General features: G+C 38.1%; 3 protein-coding genes across 3 annotated transcripts; 2 read left to right on the top strand and 1 right to left on the bottom strand.

The window, feature by feature from the left end:
* Positions 1-13,100: 13,100 nt before the first annotated feature.
* On the bottom strand, positions 13,101-14,031 carry LOC110902670 (late embryogenesis abundant protein At1g64065). Its single transcript, XM_022149153.2, has one exon. The coding sequence runs from the start codon at positions 13,897-13,899 to the stop codon at positions 13,228-13,230; it is 672 nt and encodes a 223-aa protein (XP_022004845.1). The 5' UTR covers positions 13,900-14,031; the 3' UTR covers positions 13,101-13,227.
* Positions 14,032-16,859: 2,828 nt separating this feature from the next.
* On the top strand, positions 16,860-18,348 carry LOC110897893. The gene is made up of 2 exons (XM_022144628.2): positions 16,860-17,045; positions 17,134-18,348. Exons 1-2 carry the CDS (start codon positions 16,874-16,876, stop codon positions 18,297-18,299), a joined length of 1,338 nt encoding a protein of 445 aa, XP_022000320.1. The 5' UTR covers positions 16,860-16,873; the 3' UTR covers positions 18,300-18,348.
* A 1,531-nt stretch (positions 18,349-19,879) lies between these two features.
* Positions 19,880-21,697, top strand: LOC110900843. The gene is made up of 4 exons (XM_022147703.2): positions 19,880-20,290; positions 20,498-20,747; positions 20,834-21,514; positions 21,679-21,697. Exons 1-4 carry the CDS (start codon positions 19,918-19,920, stop codon positions 21,695-21,697), a joined length of 1,323 nt encoding a protein of 440 aa, XP_022003395.1. The 5' UTR covers positions 19,880-19,917.
* The last annotated feature ends 278 nt before the right edge of the window (positions 21,698-21,975 follow it).

Raw genomic sequence — 21,975 nt, 5'->3', positions numbered from 1 at the left:
GCATTCATTTATATTGTGTGGTTTGACTATAATGTTGCCAACTACGTCACGGTAATCCCCCACCGGGCCCACCGGTGAGACACGTGGAAATCGGGGTGTGACAATCCCCTGTTCAGAAAATCATTTTTCAACTCGATTTTTGAGAAGGAGATTTTACCTTTCTGATCGTCGAGTTTGAAGACTTCTGAAATAAATTTAGGAGTGATTTGGATGGCTTTACCCTTTATTGAGGAGTTTATGGCTTTGATGACATTATCTTGTTTCTCAAGAGTGGCATTTTTCCAGAACTCTCTGTGGGTTTCTTGGTAAATGGGAGCATCTGCTGTTAACAAAGTTTTATACTTTGATGCAGATAAGGTGTCAATGATGGTGTCGAAGGTGTTGTCGGTTGTGGGTTTTGTGAGTATACCCAAAGAGTTGTGAGGGGATTTGTAAGGTATTTCGATGGTTTCAGCAGCCATTTGAGTGGCGTATGTGGGAGAGGAGGAAGAAGATGATTTTGATTTTGACTTCGATTTTGATTTCGTCATTTTTTGATGAAGAAGATCGAAGAGAGTTTTTGTGAAGAAGAGAGGGAAACTGCTTTGAGAAGAGAATTTTTGGAATTCAATTCACAGTGTGAGCCCCTGTTTGGGTTTAATCAGGGTTTTATTTTAGGGAAAAAGTGAATGCTGATGTGGCAGCGGTTATAAAGATCTGACGGCTAAAAACTGACCATGTGCCAACCCCTAATGAAATGGTAAATAATGGAGGACAGTTGTTTTGACAGCCACTGATGGATTGAGCATCAGTAGTTACAACGGTAACAAAATGAGGCAGTGGATGATTTTTACTATCAGTGGATAGTATATTAGTGGATAGAACAAGGATTTTGAACATCAGTGTTTTTGAAAGAGCAAGGGTTGACTTTTCAGCAGAGGACAGACTCTTAGAGGGCAGATGTTGAGGCACAACAGCAGTTAAGGGACAACAGTGGATGAAAATAAAATGAAGACCATTAGTGCAACAATTGATAGTGCAGCAGTGTTTTAACTTTTGACAAATAATGTTAGCATCTGCTTGTTCAGATGTAGGAATTGATTTTGTCTTGTGTAAGCACAATATCTTGTCTAACATCTGTTGAGCACCAAAAATGATATTCTTAACAAAATACATTTTAGATGTATATTATCAAGTTTAAATTGCAAGCAGTTATCTTCAGAAATCTTTGTTAAAGGTTTTGCAACAGATTCATTATTCCTGACAGTGGTTTAGCATCCCAGATGATGAGGACATTTCTACTAAGGCTACTCATTTTGTGTTTAATTAATTGAACTAGAACATGAGTATCTCAGTAGTTCAAAATCAATTTACAATCAATTTTTGATCTGTGATAAACTAACTTAAGCTTGACATGACCTTGACATGTGTACCATTCCTTTTGATCAGTTTTAGGAAAAGTAATTTCACACAAAAATAAGGAAATTACATCCTGACCAGAGATGAACTTTTTACTATCAAAAATGAGTAAAAGTACAAAATATATTATATAAAAAAATAATATATCTGGCTTTATTCTGAGAAAAAACTTTTGGAAAAATTTTGAGAATGGCATCAAAAGGATCTGATAACTTTCCAAATAAGCTCATGATCATATCATTCTCAAGTTATTTTGACCCCTGTTTAGGATCATTTCCTTGTCAATTGATTGTAAATTCTTCTTTTAAGGTCAATCACTAGAGATGCCATTGTTACCTGAACAATTCATGTATTGATGAATGCACACAGTTGCATGATAACCATTGTTTTTCCCAACTTTAACCTCATAAGTGTTTTATGCTTATACTCTTTTCTTTTGGCTTCAAAAGTTTTGAGATAAGCACACTTTGAGTTTTGTTCATTTTCTTCTTCCCTTTTTACCCTTCCCATTCATAAGTAATAAAATACTTAATGGGAGTTTTCATATGGAAAAGGCTTAGTCCAGAATCATTTTGAAGTAATGTTTTGAGAGATCTAGCCACATTTGTACATGTTTTATTACCAAATCTCACATTACATATGATTTGGACTATTTTGACCCCTTATTTTCTTAATGTGTTTTGACAAAGTTGATTTGGTCCTTTTGAGGATTCTCAACCTGCCTTTTAGCACATAAGAAATTTTGACTAAAGCTTTATTTCCCTCTTTCTATGTTAGCAAAACACTAATGTTTATATGAACATAGGTTTTGCTAACCTGAGGTACATACTTTAGTATAAAATATGATGAAATCATCACAAATTCTATGACAACAGTTGAAATCAATTTTGAATGAAGATAGACATACCATAGTTACCAGATAAGTTTGCAGATCTGGGAACTATGGGTGATTTGTGTATGATATCACTAGTTGTATGAGATTTGTGAATCTTATGACATCTTGGTTGTTTTACAGAGTATCTGATACATCATTTTGAACATGATTTCTCTTGCTCTGTTTTTCAACTAAATACAATCAACCTTAGTATCAATGAATTTTGAGCTGAACTGTTACGTCAAATTGATTGTTAGATAGAATTTGACTGTCCAGGCTCTGATACCAATTGTTAGGATCGGAGGCTCTCATGATTGTGTTTGTTTGTATATATTGAACATTCAGAGTATATGAAATGATCTAAAGTGCAACGAAAATGGATATAAACTTTGTAAACACAATCAAAGAAGAGAATAGTATGTTAAACACTTGTTTTACTTTGAATCGAATGATTACAATTAAAATCAAAAGATTACAAGCATGCTTACAATACTAAGCTCCCCCTCAGCCTGATACCCCAAGGTTGGTTGCACAAGATGAAAGGATTGGACTGAAGAAGAAGAAGAATCCAGTCAGTCAATCAAATGTAACAGTACAGAGTACTGTTCCATTTATAGGCAAACCAAACCACTGATGCATCTCAGTTGACGTCACCATGATAGTGACATCTAACAACCTAAAAACCTATAGACACTTTTCTATACAAACTACTGATGTCTTAACAACTGATTATAAGTACAATACAAAACAAGACAAAACTACTGCTTCATGTTCCGCTGTTGTAGCCTGAGCACTGATGTTGAGCATCCGTGCTTTCTCCAAAGTTGATCAGTCTTTGAATGAGCAGTGCTTGTGTCTTCAGTAGTACTTAGAGAATAACAGTAGATAGATCAACAGTTGTTGGGATTGAACCCTACCAGAAGAACAGATAATGTAAAGCCAAAACCTGGTCACAACAGTGGATTCACAATAAGCAGATGTTTACACTAAGCTCTCCCCTTGACAGTGGCTACCTATCTGCTGATACACTCTAAACACTTCTCAGAAGAACATCTGGTGAACCAAACACTGATAATGCTCTATCTACTGCTGTCTCTTAAATACTGCTGAAGACCCAAACACTGCTCATTCAAAGACTGATCACCTTTTGAAGAAAGCACTGATGGTCAAGTAATCAGTGCTTAGGCTACAACAGTGGAACGTGAATAGTGTTAGACTCGTTTTGTATTGTATTATCTATCAGTTGTTAGACATCAGTAGTTTTGTATAGATCAGTGTCTACAGGTTGTTAGGCTATTAGAAGTCACTATCATGGTGACGTCAGCTGAAGTGCATCAGTAGTTTGGATTGCCTATAAATATAACAGTACTCTGTACTGTTACATTTGATTCGTTTTGAGTGAGTTTTTCTCCTCAATTCAATCCTTTCATCTTGTGCAACCAACTCTGGAGTATCAGGCTGAGGGGGAGCTTTAGTCTGTAAGCTTGTATTGTAACCTTTTGATTTTCATTGTAATCATTCGACTCAAGGTGAAACAAGTGTTTAAACATACTATTCTCTTCTATGTTTGTGTTTACAAAGTTTGTATACAATTCCGCTGCACTTCACATAATTTCATATACACTGAATGTTCATTTTGTACAAACAAGCACAATCATGAGAGCCTCGGATACTAACAATTGGTATCAGAGCCTAGACAGTCAAATTCGATCTAACAATCAATTTGACATAACAGTTCAGCTCACAATTCATTGATACTAAGGATGGTCGTATTTCAGTTGAAAAATAGAGTAACGAGAAATCATGTTCAAAATGATGACTCAAAAGCTCTGTAAAACAACCATGATGTCATAAGATTCACAAATCTCATACAACTGGTGATGTCATTCATAAATCACTCATAGTTTCCAGATCTGGAAACTTATCTGAAAACTATGGTGTGTTCATCCTAATTCAAAATTGATTTCAACTGTTGTTATGAACTTTGTGATGTTTTCATATTTTACACTAAAGTATGCACCTCAGATCAGCAAAACCTATGTTCATGTAAACACTAGTGTTCTGCTGACATAGAAAGAGGGAAATACAGCTTTGGTCAAAATTTCTTATGTGCTCAAAGGCAAGTTGAGAATCCTCAAAAAGGACCAAAACAACTTTGTCAAAACACATTAAGAAAATAAGATGTCAAAACAGTCCAAATCATACGTAATGTGAGATCTGGTAATATAACATGTACGAATGTGGCTAGATCTCTCAAAACATTACTTCAAAGTGATTCTGGATTAAGCGTGTTCAAAATAAAATCTCTCAGTGAGTATTTTTGAACATGTGAATAAAAAGGGTAAAAAGGGAAAAAGAAAATGAACAAATCTCAAAGTGTGGTTATCTCAAAACTTTTGAAATCAAAAGAAAAGAGTATAAGCATAAAACACTCTTGAGGTTAAAGTTGGGTTAAACAATGGAATCATGCAACTGTGTGTGCATTCATCTATACAGAAATTGTTCTGGTAACAATGACATCCCTTGTGATTGTTCTTAAAAGAAAAATTTACAATCAATTGACAAGAAAATGACCCCAAACAATGGTCAAAATAACTTGAGAATGATATGATCATGAACTTATTTGGAAAGCTGTCAGATCTTTTTGTTGTTTTTCAAAACTTCCTTTAATTTTTCTAAGGTGTTTTTTTAATAAAACCAGATATATATTATTTTTTATAAAATATATGTTGTACTTTTACTCTTTTTCAATAGTAAAAGTTCATCTCTGGTCAGGATGTAATTTCCTTATTTTTGTGTGACATTACTATCCTAAATCTGATCAAAAGGATTTGGCACACATATCAAGGTCATGTTAAGCTCAAGTTTGGTTTTCACAGATAATAAATTGATTGCAAATTGATTTTGAACTACAGAGATACTCATGTTCTAGTTCGAGTAATTAGACACAAAATGAGTAGCTCTAGTAGAAATGTCTTCATCATCTGGGATGCTAAACCACTGTCTGGAATAATGGACATTTGGCAAAACCTTGAACAAAATTTCTGTAGACAACTGCTGGCAATTTAATCTTGATAATATACATCTAAAATGTATTTTGTTAAGAATAGCATCTCTGATGCTCAACAGATGTTAGATAAGATATTGTGCTTTCACAAGACAAAATCAATCCCTACATCTGGACAAGCAGATGCTAAAATTATTTGTCAAAAGTCAAAACACTGCTGCACAAACAGTTGTTACACAAATGATCATTATTATTGTTTTTATCCACTGCTGTTCCTTAAATGCTGTTGTGCCTCAACATCTGTTCTCTAAAGAATGTCCACTGCTAATAAGTCAACCCCTGCTCTTTCAAAACACTGATGTTTAAAATCTTTGTTCCATCCACTGATACACCCACTGCTTCATTTCATTACCGTTGTAACTACTGACGATTGGTCCATCAGTGGTTGTCAAAACAACTGTCCTCCATTATTTACCATTTCATCAGGGGTTAGCACGTGGTCAGTTCTTAGCCGTCAGATCATTATAACCGCTGCCACATCAGCATTCACTTTTTCCCTGAATAAAACCCTGATTAAACCCAAACAGGGGCTCACACTGTCGAATTGAATTCCAAACATTCTCTTCACAAAGCAGTTTCCCTCTCATAACTCTAAAAACCTTTTTCGATCTTCTTCGTCAAAAATGACGAAACCAAAATGGAAATCAAAATCAAAACCATCTTCTTCCTCCACTCCATCAGACGCCACTCAAATGGCTGCTGAAATTACGGAGATTCGTTACAAATCTCCTCACAACTATGTGGGTATACTCACAAAACCTACAACCGACAACACCTTCGACTCCATCCTGGATACCCTATCTGCATCAAAGTACAAAACTTTGATAACAGCAGATGCTCCCATTTATCTTCAAACCCAGAGAGAGTTCTGGAAGAATGCCACCCTTGAAAAACAAGGAGACATCATCACGGCCATCAACTCCTCGATGCAGGGTAAGAAGGTTCAAATCTCTCCACAATCCATCTCTGAAATCTTTAAACTCGATGATTTGAAAGGAAAAACCTCATTTTCGAAAGAAGAGTTGAAAAAGGATTTCATAAACAGGGGCTATGCAGAGCAACCTAAAAGGGATACCTTACAAAAAGGTTATTTTCCTTCTGCACCCAGATTTTTATTTCACATATTGTTAATGTGTGTTTCTAATAAAACAACGTCTTTTAATGAAATACCAACAAAAATTCAAAGTCTGGGGTATGCAATCTTAAACAATCAAAACTTTAATTACTCCCAGGAAATTTTTGATGATTTGGTAAAAAACGTTGATACTAAGGCATTTCTGCTCTTTCCACGATTTCTAAGCTACTATTTTGAACAAAAATTTGTAAAGAAAGATGCAGAATTGCCCAAACAAGGTGCCTCTTTTAAAATAAACGGGTTAACATCTGAAACATTCTCTAGAATGTTGGCACCAATAAAAATAAAAGCAGATGTGCCTGAGCAGAATTTAGCAGATGAAACTGCTCCTCAGGTATCCACTGCTGAGCCCACTGCTCCAGGTGATCAAAGTAGCACACCCACTGCTTTGAAACCCACACCTGCCACCAAAAAGACAAAAAGAAAAACATCCAGAAAACCCACCAAACCCACAACAAAGGCATCTCTGGTAGATGAGATCCCAGAGACAATGCCAGTGACAGCACAAAAGTCACAGACAACCACTGCTGCTACTTCCTCACAGCAGTTGGAAGAAAGATCTCAACCCCAGCCTAAAACTCCTCCTGCATCCTCACAAAAGGATCAGGTTGTAACCACAGGGACCCCACAATATGAAGCTCTGGACCCACTCGGATCCATCTTCCACAGTCCTGATCCCAAGGACATGTCTCTTTCAACACCCATACCCTCACCAATCATAATGCCACAATCAATAATACCCCTGTTGCATGCAGTTGATATTGCACAGACACAAACCAGTTCTTCTCTATCACCCATTACTGAGAGCATACCTCCACAAGTGACTGGGTCTGATGCTTATACCTCTGCTATCCCAGCAACAGCTGAGGAGGTTACACCCCCTGAGTTACAAGTAACTCTCGGTGGTAGTTCAAGTGGAGCAGCAACTACAACTGATGGATCAACAGATCTTCAGTTGGACAGTTGTTTCATCAATAAGACTCCCTTGAAGGCAATTTCTTCAATGGCAATCTCGGTAACCACCAGTGAGTTGATTCTAACCACCGGTACCATCAAAGGTTTATCGAGTGCTGAAGAGAGAAGTCCCCAGTACCAAGAACAAGGGGCATCAATGGATGATTTTTGGGACTCTGTTCCAAAGTCACACATTGGTACAACCACCACTGGTGGGGATTCAGATGATCCTACAAATGTAGGTGATGATTCAAAATATCAGGAATTGACGAAAAGAGTTGAAAAACTTGAAGTTTCAGTTGCTGAGATTAAAGACATGGTGCAAGAGATTTTAAAAGCTCAGAAAGCCCAAGCTACTGCTATTCCTGCTCAAGCACCTGCACAACATGCATTTGCTGCAAATGAGCTTTGGAATATTTTCCAACCCATGCTTGAAAAACAGCAACACATGGCTGATCAAAAGCATCTTATTCAAGTACAAATGCTGACCAACATGGTGGAATCAAGGTTCAAAGACACTCAAGCAGATATCAAGGCTATAAAAGCCAGCATACAAAAGACTGCTCATAGTGAAAAAGTACCATCTACCATCTTCTTCATGGATACACCCCTTGCAGATAATTCCAAAAAGGGGGAGAAAATCAAGTTGAGAAACAAAGGAATTGAAGATGGGCTGTATATTGAACCAGAAGATACATCAGTAGTTACAAAAACAGCTGATACAAAATCTTCAAATCAAACAGCTGATACATCAGGAGTTACAAAAACTGCTGTCAGTAGCCAAACAGCTGCCATGACAACAACACACACACCTCCAACACACACCACTCCATCACATGCCATCACAACCACTGTTCCGCCTTCATCATCTACAATCATATCACCACCACTGCCTCCTGCCATAAAGCAGAAGACAGCAGATGTTACAACATCTGCTGTAATGACAACAGTGATTGAAACACCAGTTGTTTCAACCACTGTCAGTCAATCACAATCACAAACCACTGCCATCCAATCTCAAACCACTGATCCACCCAAATCATCATCAGCCTCCCCTACATTAAAAAGGAGAAGGGTTTTCATTCCTGAAGATGAGTCACCACCACCATCACCACCATCAAATACTATGTCACACCCTCCATCCCCTGCTCAAAAGCAGAAGACATCTGCTGACATATCAGCAGTTGTAATGACGATAGAGATTGTAACACCAGTTGTTTCAACCACTGTTAGTCAAACATCCACCACTGATCTCATCATTCCAACACCACAACCTCCAAAGTCTCACAAAAGGAAAAGAGAAACAACACAGGCTACTGATGAAAAGTATGATCCTGTTGCTGCTAAATATCCATTGGAATTAGAAGCTATGAAAAATGAGATGAAACAGTTTTACACTGAAGATGATCCTACAAAAAGGAAATTTCCTTCTCTCATAGGCTTCATAATTCCAGAAAACATGAATGAATATATCGAAATGAAAGCAAGACAAGCAAGGATAAGAGCCAAAGTTGAGTGCAAGGATCAAGGTGATGAAGCCATTTTGGAAAGAAGGGAATTCCTGCTCAACAAAGTCAAACAAATGGAAGAATATGCAAGTAATCTGAACAAAGAAATATCAAGTTTATTCCCTGAAGAACAAAGAAATGAATTGAGAAAAGAATATCTTGCATACATAATGAAAGAAAAGTTCTATCCTGCTGAAGAAACAAAATTCAAAGACTGGCCAATCAATGCACTAAAGCATGAGGCTAAAAGAATTGAAAAGATTATACTTGATCCACGGAAGAAAAAGACAGCTCCACATTGGAACAAATACAACAAATTCATAGCTGATCTTATTTCCGAGCATAAAAGAAAGAAGCAGGAGCTGGTGGATGGAAAGGTGGATACTGCGGATGCCATAGCAAAATGGTCAAAGCAGCAAACGGATGAAGCTTATTAAAGGCTTGAGAAGCAGAGGTTGAAAGCCTCTGACACTCCTAAAAAGTCCAACTACAAAAAGCTACAGGAGCAAGTCAAGACCTTTGAAACACAGATCAGCACAGCAGAAGCTTTTGTCACAGAGTTAAGAAAAGAAAGGAAGAAAATGTTGTCTGCTAGAGAAGAAGAGAACAAAGAAGCTGATCAGATTGAAGAAGCTATCAAGAAAATAGCTTCAGACAAAGAAAGATTAGCAAAACTACAAAACCTTGCCAAAAGGGTCAAAGTAGTAAGCAAAAAGTCATCAGCAGATATCACAAACAGTGAGCTGTATGACAAGGAAGTTGAAGCAGACCTAGCTGCAGCTAATGAGATTATTGAAAAAGCATTCATACGAGTGTCTGAAGCTCATGATACTGCTATGCACTTCTTCACTAGGCCAATCACTCTAAGTTCATCAGTCAATAAACCTCTCCCAAGAAACCCATTCGGTTTTAAAATACTAAAGTGGCTCTCTGATCAAAAGACCCACGTATTGACTCTGATCAGAACCAATGGAGAAGTGAGGCATATATCAAGGAATCAAGCACTAGGCCTAAGTGTTGAAGATCTACAAGATCTCCTTGAGCTTTCACTGTGCAGGGATGAGGCTGATTTAAGTTCCAAAGAGTTTGAAGAAGAATTTAAAAGAAAAGCAAAGGAACTTCTGATGAAGAATAAAGATCCAGAATAATGACAGGTTTTGGCATTATCTGTTCCAGGGGGAGATTGTTAGGATTGAACCCTACCAGAGGAACAGATAATGTAAAGCCAAAACCTGGTCACAACAGTGGATTCACAATAAGCAGATGTTTACACTAAGCTCTCCCCTTGACAGTGGCTACCTATCTGCTGATACACTCTAAACACTGCTCAGAAGAACATCTGGTGAACCAAACACTGATAATGCTCTATCTACTGCTGTCTCTTAAATACTGCTGAAGACCCAAACACTGCTCATTCAAAGACTGATCACCTTTTGAAGAAAGCACTGATGGTCAAGTAATCAGTGCTTAGGCTACAACAGTGGAACGTGAACAGTGTTAGACTCGTTTTGTATTGTATTATCTATCAGTTGTTAGACATCAGTAGTTTTGTATAGATCAGTGTCTACAGGTTGTTAAGCTGTTAGAAGTCGCTATCATGGTGACGTCAGCTGAAGTGCATCAGTAGTTTGGATTGCCTATAAATATAACAGTACTCTGTACTGTTACATTTGATTCGTTTTGAGTGAGTTTTTCTCCTCAATTCAATCCTTTCATCTTGTGCAACCAACTCTGGAGTATCAGGCTGAGGGGGAGCTTTAGTCTGTAAGCTTGCATTGTAACCTTTTGATTTTCATTGTAATCATTCGACTCAAGGTGAAACAAGTGTTTAAACATACTATTCTCTTCTATGTTTGTGTTTACAAAGTTTGTATACAATTCCGCTGCACTTCACATAATTTCATATACACTGAATGTTCATTTTGTACAAACAAGCACAATCATGAGAGCCTCGGTTACTAACAACAGTGTTTGTCTTCAGCAGTCTTTAGAGTATCATCAGTGTTTGGTTAATCAGTTGTTCTAGAGAGCAGTACTTAAGATCCATCAGCTGTTATATTACCACTGTCAAGGGAAAAGGCAAGAGTAAACAGCTGCTTATGTTGAGTCCACAGTTGTGATCCGGTTTTGGCTTTCATTATCTGTTCCTCTGGTAGGGTTCAATCCAACCATCACCCTTTGAAGAAAGCACTGATGCTCAACATCAGTGGTCGACTACAACAGTGGAATGAAGAATCAGTGTTTATACATCTGTGTTTAGAGTATAATCAGTGTCTGTATGATCAGTTGTTATAGAACAGTAGATAGAGTTTGTTAGATGTTGCTTTCATGGTGACGTCAGCTAACATGCTTCAGTGGTTTGGTATGCCTATAAATGTAATAGTGCCCTAACCTGTTACATTTGATTGACTGCGTGGGTTTTTCTCCTCTAATCTAATCCTTTCATCTTGTGCAATCAACCTTGGAACATCAGGCTGAGGGGGAGTTTAGTTTGTAAGCATGCTCTATAAATCTTTTGCTTAGTATTGTAATCATTCAACTCTATGAAAAGCATATGTTTACCAAACTATTCTCTTCTTCGATTGTGTTTACAAAGTTTGTGTTCATTTCCGTTACACATAGTGTTCAAATTATGCAAACAAACACAATTATGAGAGCCCCAAATCCTAACATGGACGACCTCGGTATCTTACCAACACTATACTACGCTCACGATGGGTGCACTTGCCCATAGTGTTAGTAAATATCGTGTTTTATAAATTTAAAACTTGGCTAAAAGTGTTAAAAAGGGTTTAAAATATACATTAAAAACTATACACACTTACGCATATCAATAGTTTCATCTAAAACAACTTTTTTGTATCATATTGTCTTTTACTTTTGAGATTTTTTGTCATTTTCATCCAAACGTCCAACTTTTTTTTCCCCAAAATCGTCCATGAGATTTGGGATTTTTTTGTCATTTTTATCCAAATGTTTGATAGAAAAAATAAAGTAAATTAGATGTTTGGATGAAAATGGCAAAAAAAGTCTTAAAAGTAAAGAACTATTTGGTACAAAAAAATTGTTTTGGATGAAACTAACAACGATACTCAAACATTAGGACGATTTTGACAATTTACTAAAAAAATATTATAGAATCAATTCTTTATTTGTTTGGGTATGAATTGAAATCAAATTTAACAATTATTTAGCTATATACCGTATAGCTATAGGTAATTTAATAAGTAATATATGTACACACAGAGCATAATATAAATTTAATTTTTTTGTTCATATAAATAATATGTTAATTTAGCATCGTAAAACTAGTCAAATTTTGTATATAAAACTTATATTTATTTATATATTAACTAAACGAATCTCAATTTAGGCTAGAGTTCGTGTTCAAACTCTTTTAAGTTAACCAATACGAGTTTTTACCTATACATTCTCACGTAGTAAATAAGCACACCCCTTAGGGGGACTGGGGTGGTCCGTGATGGCCACCCCATCACTCGTTAAAAAATAACGCACACCGCCGCCGTCTAATGTATCACGCGTTGAATTTGTAACGCGTTCTTTATATCACGCGCTGAAAACAAATATTGAAACGAAAGGAACTGAGTTTTTGGAAGAGGAGACTTTGAGATTGTTTTGTCGTTTATGAAATTGAACTAATAGCAACTTTGATGAAAAATGCAAATTAGCCCCTCAACTTTTGTTAGCTATTTTTAAATAGCTTTCCTTTAATTGCAATTCAGGTCCCTCATCTTTATATAAATTTTAATTGCCCATCTCGACGAACCGTTTAAGTCGGTTGTAATTCAACAAAAGCGCGAGATTTGCGAACGGTGGGCTTGGGAGATGCACCCGTTTAATTTAAGTTTTTTTTTTCCAATGTTTAGTTGTTTTTTTATTTTGCTATGTAATTTATTTTTTAATTTTAATGAAATTTATAATTTAAAATAAAAATTAAAAAAATTTGTGAGTGATGGAATTTTATCACCTGTGACCACCGTCACTACAAAATGCTTGTGAGTGATAAAATAGTGGCTGATGACATGACATGAGTTGATTGGATGTTTATTAGTGATTGAATTCTATCATTAGTGACCACCACCACTCCTCTAATATATCTCCAACGAAAAAAAAAATAACATTCAAATATCCTTTTATTTGATATATACTTTTTACAACTTTCATCTATTATCAGTGAACAGACAACCTTTTTTTACACAAATAACAATCAACAAATGCCAAAAGTAAACATGAAAACCATCAAAAATTGATCTAAAAAACACCTAAATGGCTAAATGGAAACATGCTTCTTGCAAGTTTGGTTCACAATCTCTCGGCTGGTTACATTAACGGAGAAAGAACAATCCATAGTTACCGTAACATGTCTCTTTATAATATTCAATATCTTAACCCTACCATGAATCTTCGTATAACTTTCAACCGGCAACATCCCCGCCATCAAATCACTAACAAACTCTTGGTTTCTGGCTATCTCGGCCACCATCACGTCAACCGTAACGTTTAATCTCATCGTCCGCCTCGCCTTGGCTATCCCCACGGGTATATCCGCCACCCCCACCACCTTACCGTGGTACAAAAGACTTGAGTTAGATTTTTCAAACTTGAAAGCCGCAACATTAGGGTTCTTCACGGACACGTCTGCCACAACGGTCAGGTTCACATTACTTAGATCAGTTATGTTGACTCGGTCAAGCCCGATGATTGTAACCGAGTTCATGTTGATTTTAGGGTTTTTAACATGGAGCACGGTGAAACCTAAGACTAACATCACAACGGATATGATGAGTATAACCGCGGTTATGATGCCGCAACAGATGGTGCGGTTACGAAAGCCTTTGTGCTTTTTACTCAGTTCGATGGACAACTCTTCGTCGACGGTGAGTGGCGGAAGAGGGGGCTTGATCACCGGAGCTAGAGGCTTCTCTTGGTCTTCCTCCGTCATGAGTTTTTTTTTTTTTCTTTTATCTGGTGGAATGTTATTGTTGATTGGTGGGTGGGGTGGGAGTCATTTGTATTGGTGAATCGAGCAGTGACTGACCATTGACGTGGTCGTTGGATGATTCCAAATGTGAGAATTTTCTTATGGAAATGCAAGGTAGTGGACGACTTGACGAGCAATAGCATCTTTATTGACTAAAAAATATATAATTTTGCCTCTTATCAGATGGCATTACGCAAATTGTTATTATGTGAAAACATGACTATGCAATAGCTTATTAGAAGGGTGTACATATTCAGACACCTTGTTCCCTAAATCCACACCCTTCTATACGCTTCGTATAGGGCTATACGAAGCGTATAGGGTTGCTTTTCCCGACCAACTTCTGCACCTCGTACAACGTCACATCAGTCAACTTATACGGGGAGTCTAGGCCTGTACGAGGGGCCAATACGAAGGCCCTTAGACGCCTCGTATAGACCTATACGAGGCGTCTTGGACTGACCGATTTGACTATGAAGGGACTATGTCTGACATGACTTAAAGGCATACGGGGAGTAAAGACCTATACGAGGCGTCTTTAGCTCCCATAAAATGCAACCTACAGTGCGTTCTTGGTCCACATCCGAGGTTTCAACAAACAAACACTCACATTCTGTTTGTTTTTTTATTTGTGTTTGCGTTATTATCATCCCGGAGTGTTGAAATGTCATCATATTGAAACGGCAACTATATCTTCGGGCAATATTCTAGCGAAAACTGGGGGCACGAAAGCGTTCCGGTAACAGTTATTAGCGTAAATGTTATAATTACTTGTTGTTTTCGTTTATTATTTACTAATGATGATACGGTTGTCTATTTTGGAGGAGTCTGGCATTCCCGATTCTAATGAGCAAGAGGAGGTTGTGTCTAGTATACAAGGAAAACAAAACAGCCCGTTTCTAGATTTGAACAAGCATCCTCCTGTTGATGAAACAGCCCCTGTAGATGACTCATACCCTGCTAGTGGATACGGAGGAGACGGTGGATACGGAGGAGACGGTGGATACGGAGGACACGGTGGATACGGAGGAGATGGTGGATACGGAGGAGACGGTGGATACGGAGGAGACCGTGGATACGGAGGAGACGGTGGATACGGAGGAGACGGTGGATACGGAGGAGACCGTGGATACGGAGGAGACGGTGGATACGGAGGAGACGGTGGATACGGAGGGGACGGTGGATATGGTGGATACGGTGGATACGGGGGATACGGTGGATACGGAGGAGACGGTGATCATCAGCAATTCATTTCCCCGGGCACTCCTTATGTTCATCAAAACAATTCGGACGTTGGAGGATATGGTGGTTATGGTGGATATGGTAGATATGGTGGTGAAGCACCTCCCATTCTGGACAGTCTGTACTTAAAAAAGACGGTATAAATTACTATTTTATTATTAATATTTTATTATTATTAATTTTATTATTATTATTTTTATTATATTATTATTATTATTATATTATTATTATTATTATTATTATTATTATTATTATTATTATTATTATTATTATTATTATTATTAATATTGTCGATGTTACAGGTTTTCAACTCCTTAGATGAACTAAAGAAACGGATACAAGAAATAGCAAATGCGGATGGTTTCGTTATTGTCACCCGTCGATCAAAGAAAATCGGGGGAAGAACCGGGAGGGTATGGCTTGAATGTGATCGTGGTGGTGAGCACCAGAGTACAGCAACACTTAGAAAAGCTGGAAGCAAAAAAACCGGTTGCCCGTTTTACCTGCTGGCTGTCCGAAACCACCCGTATGAAACCTGGGAGATAAAAGACGGAACAATTGAACATAACCACGAACTTTGTGAGGACCTCTCGGCCCACGCGTTTGTGCGAAGGTTTACTCCAAGCGAAATGAAACTGATCGAGCAGCTGACAGCTCAAAACATGGAGCCGCGCAAAATATTTCAAACGATAAGGAAGCAGGACCCCGACAGGTTTCATGTTCAGAAAGACGTTCAAAACGTTGTAGCGAAGATTAGAGCCGAACAAAGACAAGGATTGACTCCCATGCAGTCACTAGAAAATGTGCTGATGAAGAACGACTTTATTTACGAGATCCGGGAAGAACCCGGAACAGAGATCGTAACAGAGATCTTCTTTCTTCATCGGGACTCGAGAGTCTTGTGGCGTGCATTCCCCCACGTCATGATGATCGATGCAACGTACAAGACAAACATATACAATATGCCCTTTATCCAGATTGTTGGTATGACGCCTACCAACAAATCGTTTATTATCGCGCATGCCGTTGTTAGTAAAGAACGGGGTGATAACTTTGTGTGGGTGCTTGAGAGGGTTAAGGCAATGTTGGATGAATGTATGGAGCCACGTGTGATTTTAACGGATAGAGACCTAGCCCTTATGGGCGCGTGTGCTAAAGTATTTCCAGACGCCTCCAGGCTTCTTTGCAGGTGGCACATACAACAGAATGTTATGAAGCACTGCAAGGGTGCCTTCACAGACGACGACTGGAAGAAATTTTTGTCATTCTGGGGTTCATTGATTGAGTCTCCATCCATACCCATCTATGACTACCACTTGCGCAACATGCGAAAGCGACTTGTGGAGTGCAAACGTTCTAGTAAGTTTTTCTAATAACATACGACTCACCTATGCAAATTTTATTAAATTATTTTTACTTTTTAGGAGTCTTCAAATACGTGTACGATAACTGGCTAAAAGACTATAAGGAGATGTTTGTCTTTGCGTGGACTGATAAGAGGCGCAACTTTGGTAATCGTACTACAAACAGAGTTGAGAGCCAACATGCCAACTTAAAGAGATACGTCGAAGATAGGAGCTCGCTGGACCGTATAGTTGGTTGTGTCCGGGATATAGTTGAGACACAGTTCGGTGAAATAAGGAAGACTTTTCGAGAAAGCATCGAAAAAACAATGAAACACCACAAACACCCGATGTTTCAACACCTACTTGGAAAAGTATCCCACAAAGCCCTTGACTTGTTGCATGGAGAGGCAATTAGGAGGCTAGATGTCTTGGAGCGCTTTAATTCATCATGTGGTTGCCAAATGTGGCACAGCTGTGGGTTGCCCTGTGCTTGTAGGATAGAAAAGTACATGCGTGAAGGTAATAATTATTGAACGTCGTACAACACTTGTGTGATATATTTCCTTTCCTTCATTTTACCTAAACAATATTGTTTTTAACCGTGCAGAGCGTCCGATTCAACTCGAAGACATAGACGTCTTCTGGCGGAAACTTAACTTCCAAAGTTGTAAATTGATAGACGACTCCCTTGACGTGGTCGAAGAGCTAGATGTTGTTAGACAACAATTACAGTCGCACCCTCCAGCTCAGCAAAAAAGCCTGCTTTCAAAGATTAAAGCGGTGTTGACTCCAACGAAATCTACCAAGAAACCACCGGTTGTCCAACAAAATACTCGTGGCCGACCAACAACAAAGCAGGTACAAGAAAGGTTGGACGAGGCCTCTCGTATAGATGAAGAATTGAGGAGAAGCTCCTTCGGTGATGCAAACACGTGCTTTGAAGGTTCACGACAAAGTAAGTACGATAAACCTCGCCACAGCTCGTACGTTCCGTCTCAAGCCTCACAACAGTCGGTTATAAGGTCCCAAAAACCCAAAGCGACCCTAAGCCGTTCAAAGAGTTCTAAGAAGAAAGAGACACGAGATGATCACGGTTTTCCTTTAATCATTGGGGACGAGTACGTGGGAATCATCGAACGGTTTAAGTCTGACATTCCGCCAGTGTTCCATCCGTACGTCTCGTGCATACGAGATGTGATGCCGGACGGTCATTGTGGGTTTCGGTCTGTGGCTGTGGGCTTAGGGATGGATCAGAGTTCATGGGGGCGTATTAGAAGGGACCTTGTCCAAGAAATGGATCAGAACGAATCGATCTGGTTCCCAATATTTGAAGCATGGGCTGCAGGTTATTTTTACACGCATCGTCAGGGCCTAATTTGGGATTCAGTGGCCGGTTGTGGGGAGAATCACTGGATGGACTTCCCCTTTGCAGGACTTCTTATTGCACAAACGTACGGTATCGGGGTGCACCTGTTAACGACAACCATGGGTGCGAGTTCCACTTACTTCCCAATACTAAGTCCTCCGGCTAATCAACAACCATTATTCATAACGCTTACACATGTTAACGAGAACCACTTCATACATGTTAAGCTGGAAGGGGATTATCCTATGCCACCAGCACACGGGCTATGGTTGACCCACCGAAGACCCCACACAGAACAATGGGAAGATATGTACTTGCCACGTCTAGAATGGTATACATCGATAATGAATCCTCGACCAAGATCAAACCCCAGTCTTAATTACATAGATAGTTACACGGAAGAATGATTTTTGTAATTAATAGTATTTTTTTGGAATTAATAGAATTTTTTTGTAATTATTAGTATTTTTTTGTAATTAATAGAATTTTTTTGTAATTATTAGTATTTTTTTGTAATTATTAGTATTTTTTTGTAATTAATAGTATTTTTTTTGGAATTAATAGTGTAACTTTGTAATTAATAGTATTTTTTTTGTAATTAATAATATTTTTTTGGAATTAATAGTATTTTATTAAATTTTTCTACAAAAAAAAAACTATACGCTTCGTATAGGACTAGACCCCTCGTATAATATTGCACAAAAGACCATTTAGCCCCTGATAGGCCCCCAATATAGGCTTATTCCAGGGGCTCAAAGGTAATTTTACTCCAACCAGACGCCTCGTACAGACCTGTACGGGGAGTCTATTTGAGCGGGATTTTGAAAATTCAATTTTTGAATTTCTGAAATTCAAAATTTGAATTTTTTGAAAGTAGACGCTTCGTACAGACCTGTACGGGGCGTCTCTTTGAGCGGTTTAAATTTGAATTTTGAATTTGAATTTTGAAAATCTTTTTAGTTAATTACTATTTTACCCCTGATATGCCCCCAGTATAGCCACTTAGCAGGGGCTAAAAGGTAATTTCAAAATTGTACGACTCGTACAGACCTGTACGAGGAGTACAGTTGAGGCGGTTACTTTTTCCCATTTCTTTTTTTAATTAATAAAATGTATTATTAAATTACCATTATGCCCCTGTTTACCCCTTAGTATAGCCTTTTTTCAGGGGCAAAATGGTAATTAACCATTCCAGAAATATCTTTTTGGAATGGTTAATTACCATTTTGCCCCTGATAAAAGGCTATACTAAGGGTAAAACAGGGGCAAAAATGTCATTTAGCAAAAAGCATAGACGCCTCGTATAGGTCTATACGAGGCGTCTAGGCTTCGTATAACACAAGGGGGGGCCTAGACGACACAGATCACACACACAAACAAAAACACACACATATACGGTGCATTCTGATCTATACGCCTCGTACGTATTTCAACCGTATTTTTGAAGAATCGAAGCATCACCGGTACGTATTTCATCCCGTAGTTAAGTATTTTTGTCTCGTTTATGCCTTTAGACCGTAGGTTTGCCCTAAAAGTTGAATTTGGTTGGGTTTTGGGGGTTTGATGTTGATGATGATGAAGAACTTGTGGAACAGGACGCTGAGTATAGCCCTATACGAGGGCTATACGAGGGTCTGTTTTTTTTTTTTATTAATTATATTATTATTATTATTTATTAATTATTATTAAATATTATTATTATTTATTAATTATATTATTAAATATTATTATTATTATTATTATTTATTAGTTATTATTATTAAAAACATTATTATTAATATTATTATTATTATTTATTTATTTATTTATTTATTTATTTATTTATATTATTATTATTATTAATTATTGTTATTGTTATTAATATTATTATTTATTATTTATTATTTATTTATTTTTATTATTATTATTATTAATTATTGTTATTGTTATTAATATTATTATTTATTATTTATTATTTATTATTTATTATTTATTATTTATTATTTATTAATATTATTATTATTGTATACGTATACAGTATTTATTATGGAGGACGATCTGATGCCGGGCGATGACATTCACATAGAGCCGGTTCAGCAGGGTCCACGACGGAGACAGCGACCGCCTGTGGATACGTTGCAGGGGCATCCCTATCTAGAGTTTCCCGACGGCACTGACGCCGCCCGTCATTGCCAGAAGCTTAGGAGGATGCACGTTGGATCGCATGCATCGATCGACTGGGATGCGATGGAGGAGATTGCTGAGACGCCGAGAGTGCGTCGGTTTATACCTATCGATTCGCCGTGGCATCGTCTTTTTGATTTGGCGCACACGCCGACCTACAGGGAGCTGCTGGTCGAGTTCATTTCGTCATTCACATTTCACCCTCCTGGGGAGCCAGTGCCGATTCCGTACCCAGGTGAATGTTATTGATATTTATTTATTTATTTATTAATATTATTTATTTATTTATTTATTTATTTATTTATTTATTTATTTCTTTATATTATTATTATTATTATTATTATTATTATTATTAATTATTGTTATTGTTATTAATATTATTATTATTATTTATTATTTATTATTTATTATTATATTGTTTTATTTATGATTTCGTACCCAGGTGCTCCCCCTCCGCCTGAGGTTTCTTTCAGGCTTGCTGGCGTTCAGCGTTCGATGACGCTAGCAGAGTTTGCGGTGCGCTGTGGTTTATACATGCAGGAGGAGATCGAGACTGAGATCTACACAGCGGGGCTAGTGGTGGTTGAAAAACCCACTCTTGTTGGGTTTTGGCAGGTGATTGCGGGGGCGGATCATTGGGAGCATGACAAGTCGAAGGGGAGGGTGTCGTTTGTTAGCGACCCACTATACAGGTATGTACGTTTATTATTGCAATTATTGTGATTATATGCACTGTTTATTAATCTCTGTTTTTGTATTTCGCTAACACTATCTGCAGGTATCTGCACCATTTGCTCGCCACTTCTATATCAGCGCGCGGCTACAGCCGTGAGTGGTGTACGACCACAGATCTTTTTTTCCTATATTGTTTGTTGTATAGGAGGCCGTGCGCGCTAGCACACGGTCTAGCCCAGTACTTCGCCTCCGGCCATCACCGGCAGGAGCGCGGATTTTTGTATGGCGGGGCGTACGTGACCGTCATTGCCCGTTCATTTGGCCTCGTACCACATCAGGACCCACATCTACGGACGCCGGCCATCATGCCGACGCGGATGGGTATGCAGTCGCTATGGGGGATGAGGGTTATCAAGAGGTTCCCGGTTGGCCCGCGGTTTAAAAACCGCGAGGGGGGCGTATGGAGAGAGGAGGACCTACCAGAGCATTTCGAGGACGTTCATCCTCCTGCAGATCCTGCTGATGTAGTGCCCGTGGAGGACCCTCCGGAGGATCTAGACGGTGCAGCGGCGCCACAGCCACCGCCACCTGCCGGGGCACCTCAGTTTCCACGTCACGTTATTCGAGGTGGTGCCCCAGGAGCTGCGCTACATCCGGATGTACGAGCCAGGCTTGACAGGCTCGACGATTTGGTAGGTTGGTTGGTACGGGCGGAGCAGGATAGACGAGAGAGAGAGGGATTACCCCCGATACCGCTTCCACCGGTTCGAGCACCACATCAGCAGCAGCACCAGCCGCAGCAGCAGCATCAGGATTCAGATTCGGATTTGGATGCATAGACCTGTTGTTGTTTTTATTGTTATTGTGGATGTACAAACTTATCTTCTATATTTTTGTTATGGATGTAAACAGTTATCTTATATATGTCATATTTATGTTTGTTTTCAGTTATTCGGTTACTCAATGATTGTTCTCTTAAATTTAGATAATACGGAAACAATATAACCCCTGAATATAATACGGAAACAATATTTGAAAGATATAAAATTTTAATCGAAAGAATAATATTTAAAAAAGTAAAATGTTAAAAACAATATAATATATTTAAAGAGCCGATTTTTAAAATAGTTGATTTAATCGACGCTGAAACAAAAAAAATTTTTAAACTTTTTATAGTGTAAAAAACAAAAAAAAAAACAAAACTTTTTTAAAAATAAAAAAAAAACGATTTTTAAAGGCAAATAG

Source organism: Helianthus annuus, chromosome 13 (genome assembly GCF_002127325.2).
Source record: "Helianthus annuus cultivar XRQ/B chromosome 13, HanXRQr2.0-SUNRISE, whole genome shotgun sequence".
Classification (NCBI taxonomy): domain Eukaryota; kingdom Viridiplantae; phylum Streptophyta; class Magnoliopsida; order Asterales; family Asteraceae; genus Helianthus; species Helianthus annuus.
This window is presented reverse-complemented; position numbering and strand designations above follow the sequence as displayed.

Coding starts and splice junctions, on each gene's coding strand:
- LOC110902670 (XM_022149153.2), bottom strand. CDS start 13,899: ATGACGGAGGAAGACCAAGAGAAGCCTCTAGCTCCGGTGATCAAGCCC.
- LOC110897893 (XM_022144628.2), top strand. CDS start 16,874: ATGTTTCAACACCTACTTGGAAAAGTATCCCACAAAGCCCTTGACTTG. Junction 17,046..17,133: donor AGAAAAGTACATGCGTGAAG/GTAATAATTATT, acceptor TTAACCGTGCAG/AGCGTCCGATTCAACTCGAA.
- LOC110900843 (XM_022147703.2), top strand. CDS start 19,918: ATGGAGGACGATCTGATGCCGGGCGATGACATTCACATAGAGCCGGTT. Junction 20,291..20,497: donor AGTGCCGATTCCGTACCCAG/GTGAATGTTATT, acceptor TTTCGTACCCAG/GTGCTCCCCCTCCGCCTGAG. Junction 20,748..20,833: donor GTTAGCGACCCACTATACAG/GTATGTACGTTT, acceptor CACTATCTGCAG/GTATCTGCACCATTTGCTCG.